Source organism: Micromesistius poutassou (assembly GCF_964030765.1).
Source record: "Micromesistius poutassou genome assembly, chromosome: 14".
Lineage (NCBI taxonomy): Eukaryota > Metazoa > Chordata > Actinopteri > Gadiformes > Gadidae > Micromesistius > Micromesistius poutassou.
The window spans coordinates 1,269,004-1,274,003 of NC_140284.1; the positions used below are offsets into that span (position 1 = coordinate 1,269,004).

Below are 5,000 nucleotides of genomic sequence, written 5' to 3' on the forward strand. Positions count from 1 at the left end.
ACTGCCAACACATAAACAGAGCGATACAAACACTAATAGACACAACAACAGACACGCACCACTTTGAGACTCAGACCCTGGTTCCCCGCCCCCACACTGACCTGTGAAGTCCGTCCTGGCGTAATGTCCGTCCCCAGCTTTGCTCCCGGGAGAGATGACTGGAACACGAAAGAAACGTCACACATGTGGTCAAAGTGTGCTGCGTCCACCACTGCACCCCTCAAACATCTGGGCTCTTAACGTCCGTATCAAACTGTTACCTCACCACTGCACCCCTCAAACATCTGGGCTCTTAACGTCCGTATCAAACTGTGACTCACCACTGCACCCCTCAAACATCTGGGCTCTTAACGTCCGTATCAAACTGTTACCTCACCACTGCACCCCTCAAACATCTGGGCTCTTAACGTCCGTATCAAACTGTTACCTCACCACTGCACCCCTCAAACATCTGGGCTCTTAACGTCCGTATCAAACTGTTACCTCACCACTGCACCCCTCAAACATCTGGGCTCTTAACGTCCATATCAAACTGTTACCTCACCACTGCACCCCTCAAACATCTGGGCTCTTAACGTCCGTATCAAACTGTTACCTCACCACTGCACCCCTCAAACATCTGGGCTCTTAACGTCCGTATCAAACTGTGACTCACCACTGCACCCCTCAAACATCTGGGCTCTTAACGTCCGTATCAAACTGTTACCTCACCACTGCACCCCTCAAACATCTGGGCTCTTAACGTCCGTATCAAACTGTGACTCACCACTGCACCCCTCAAACATCTGGGCTCTTAACGTCCGTATCAAACTGTGACTCACCACTGCACCCCTCAAACATCTGGGCTCTTAACGTCCGTATCAAACTGTGATTTCTACTGCCTATCCCCCAGGGACCCTGCTCCTGAGCTTAGCCGCGCCCACCACAATGCATCATGGGTATAAGGTAGGGGTGTGCATCTCTCCAATAAAAGACGATTCGATGCGTATCTCGATACATGGGGTACGATACGATTCAGGAACGATACATTTTTAAAATGGAACGATTCGATTCAGTTCAATTCAGAAGATTCACATCTTTTAAATCAAAATCGATTTTCCGATTCAAATCGGTTTTTGTTACACCCCTAGTATAAGGCTCCTCAAAGGTCAGACTCTCGACCTCTTTGTTAGATCAGGACACACGACATGCAAGAGGGATCCGATCACACAAAGGAAACCGGCCCGAACTCAATCGGGTTCAGTGGAGCGCGCGGTTCATTGTGTCTAGTCTGTGTGTTCGTGTGCAACACCAAAAGCGATCAGAAAGTTAACTCCGCCAACTTCTGTTGAACCCTTTGATGTCTCCTCAGCCCGCTCCCTCTAGGTCCCTCCCTCTAGGTCCCTCCCTCTAGGTCCCTCCCTCTAGGTCCCTCCCTCTAGGTCCCTCCCTCTAGGTCCCTCCCTCTAGGTCCCTCCCTCTAGGTCCCTCCCTCTAGGTCGCTCCCTCTAGGTCCCTCCCTCTAGGTCCCTCCCTCTAGGTCCCTCCCTCTAGGTCGCTCCTGATCATAGTCCCGGGCTGTTTTGTTTCGGGGACGTAGACGGAGGCCTCCGTTATCTCTCGGGGTCATCAGATCTGTGCATCAGCTTAATCTTAAATCCATAAAGGAGAACTGTGTTTCATTCCAATGCATCACAGTTATTCCCCCGACCACGCGGCCATGAGATCAATGTGGAGGCGAGGACACGGCCCGGCCATGCGTGTAACGGGAGTGTTAGTGTTGGCGGCCGCGTAACACCAGCTCAGAGCGCCTCCTACTCGGTGGCAGGGCTGATAATTGCTAAATGCTATTCCTGGGGCAGCAGGCGGCCGGCCGGGTCAATATTTGGAATTGACAGAACGACGAGTGGAGCGCGAGGGCCAACACACCACAACACAACCCTGGAGAACAACAACCAGGAACGTAAACAAACCCAGAGACGAAAGGGTTTGGAAAACAGCAACAAAGCAAAAAAATCAGCCATTCAAAGTGGGCTGACATTTAGATTTTCTTCGTCCTGGTATCGTGTTCCTCTGCTTTTGTCTGTGTTGACGGAGAATCTGAGATGAAAGGCAGCAGAGGAGGGAGGAGTGGCGAGCGTGAGGGTGTGGCCAACAGGGGGATGAAGAGGAAGTGGATGTGGTTGTTTGGCGTGGACGTGAATGGGCTCACTCAAGAACAACGACTACTACACACACGCACACACAACGAACAACACAAACACAAATGTTTTCTTAAACGTCATTATGAGCGGCGGCGTCGGAGAGCGCTGCGCCGGGCCGCTCTGACATAGTTCCATCAATCAAACTTTATCCATATCGCGCTTAGTGTTGCAAAACGGAGCGACAGAACGCCTCACGAGGGGAACCAGAGTTGTGGTTAAACCGACTGACAGACGCTGACGCCCTGATCAGAACGACCGCCGGCAAACTTCACCAGAGGAGGGAAACGTACGCAGCGAACGCTGCCTCCACGTAGGGCTACAATAAGTTACAGAGCTCCTTCTGAGAGAATGTTTAGATGTGACACACACACACACACACACACACACACACACACACACACACACACACACACACACACACACACACACACACACACACACACACACACACACACATACACATACAAACACAAACAAACTATAATGCACACCCTTGCTGACCGCCTTAATGACCAATCAGGATGAAGTATTCCACAACACTGTGGCGTTCTGTGAATAGGGTCACGCGGCCGCCGGCCCTGTGGTCGGCATGGTGACGACCACAGGACCACGGAGCCTTGATTCATGTCAGAGCAGATGTTACAGAGGACAGTCATTAACATTCTCCCGCTGAAAACACCAGTCCTCACACGACACACAGAGGTCTCTTCACCAAACGCCAATGTCATGTGAGAGAGAGAGGCGCACACACACACACACACACACACACACACACACACACACAGTCTTACTGCCTGTTATAAATAGCATGAATGCGAGCCGCGAGGCCTACATGAGATCTAATAAAGTAATGTACAAGACGCGGCGCTTCAGGAAGTCCAACAGATGAGGGTTGAATCTCTTCCTTTATTTTGTGTGTGAAACATTTTCCTCCCAGTACAAAAACGTCCTTGGATAAACTCTCACTATCACTATGATTAATCTGCCTTTGTGAGCATTCGTGGGCTTGAGGATTATGTTTTACAGTGTTAAAACATCATCTGAAATTATGTTGTGCATTGATGGTAAGAGAGATATTCAAATAACACTGCGCGTGTGTGTGTGTGTGTGTGTGTGTGTGTGTGTGTGTGTGTGTGTGTGTGTGTGTGTGTGTGTGTGTGTGTGTGCACGTGTGTGTGTGCGTGCTCCTCACCTTGGCAGTGGCCCAGGTGCTTCACCTCGATGCGCTCCTGCTTCTGACACGACGCCTCCTTCACCTGACACGGGTTGTCATAGGAACGGCCGTCCGACGCACACACCGGGTTGAAGTTGGTGTGTGAACAGTCGATGTTGCACACACACCTGTGGGGGGGGGGGGGGGGGGGCAGAGCAGACCATCGGTAAGGGGCGGGCCACAGGGGGGTCAGGAGGAGGCAGGTCGCTGGTTCGATCCCCGGCTCCTCCTCCTCCTCCTAGCGGAGTGCGGAGGTGACCCTGAGCGAGACGCCTCCCCCTGACCGCTCCTGACCCGCTGGCCGTCGCCCTGAGGGGCGGACTCCGCCGTCGGTGTGTGAACGTGTGAACGCGTGCGTGAATGTGTGAATGTGAGGCGGCATTGTACAGCGCTCTGAGCGGGCCCTGGTCAGGACAGCGCGCTATGAATTCATCTATATCATCATCTATATCATCTATATCATCTATATCATCTATATCCACCGCAGCATCAGAACGGGAGCGAGGAGCGAGAGAGAGCAGCCAGATGTTCACTGGTCTGCTGAGCGGACCGAGGAGGAGGAGGCTGCGTTGTGTGTGTTGTGTGTGTGTTGTTGTGTGTTGTGTGTGTTGTTGTGTGTGTGCTGAGCGACTCGGCGCAGGCTGCGTTGTGTGTGTGTTGTGTGTTGTTGTGTGTGTGCTGACTCGGAGCAGGCTGCGTTGTGTGTGTTGTTGTGTGTGTTGTTGTGTGTTGTGTGTTGTTGTGTGTTGTTGTGTGTGTTGTGTGTTGTTGTGTGTTGTGTGTGTGCTGACTCGGAGCAGGCTGCGTTGTGTGTGTGTTGTGTGTGTTGTGTGTGTTGTTGTGTGTTGTGTGTGTTGTTGTGTGTGTGGTGTGTGTTGTTGTGTGTGTGGTGTGTGTTGTTGTGTGTTGTGTGTGTTGTTGTGTGTGTTGTGTGTTGTTGTGTGTTGTTGTGTGTGTTGAGCCACAGAGCGGTTGGTCTTGTCTTGGCTGTTGATGCACCATAATCATTTTAAATTAGGTTAATTTTGTCTTCACAATGAGTGTATTTAACGATGCATCGCGCCGACTCGCCCGCCAGCTGTTGTAGGACTGAGCCCGTCTTCAATTAGACGGCCACACCGGGGCCTGTCTCCACCACGTCTCAATGACTTCAGTTAGTTTTTGTAATTCCTTTTTAGACAAACTAAGCTGACTGCCGCTCCCGCTGGGCGGACAAAGAGCCCGTTGACACGCAGACGCTCAGCGGAGAGCGCCGCTCCCTTCTGACTCCTCTCATGTGACTTCAATGGAGCCCGGCGGTCGTTCACTCGTGGGTTCAACGATAGCGTGGGGGCCGCGGCGGTCCGGAGCACAGGGCCCGGCCTGTCCCGCGGCGCTGGTCCACATGTGGCCCGCTGGACTAATGACTCACCCCCCCCCGACAATACTGGACACATTCAACCAGGACCTCCGCTTCTGATTTGAGCAGAATTTAATTTGGAGAGCTGCAGAAAGTGCCTCCATTTATTTTCCGCCCCAGGACGTAAAACTGCCGTGTAATACACGCTGTGAGTAACGGACGGGCCGTTTGTAGGACGTCCTGAAATACGCTGATTTCCAAGTGA

General features: G+C 52.1%; 1 protein-coding gene across 1 annotated transcript in view; it reads right to left on the reverse strand.

Moving 5' to 3' along the window:
* LOC311358732 (tomoregulin-2-like) overlaps nt 1-5,000 on the reverse strand; it is a gene marked incomplete at its 5' end in the record, with an annotated part of 207,854 nt that overhangs the window by 3,114 nt on the left and 199,740 nt on the right. The window contains 2 exons of the mRNA XM_084478856.1: nt 102-158; nt 3,376-3,525. Coding sequence (XP_084334982.1) covers nt 102-158; nt 3,376-3,525 — 207 coding nt within the window. The remainder of the gene's footprint in view (nt 1-101; nt 159-3,375; nt 3,526-5,000) is intronic.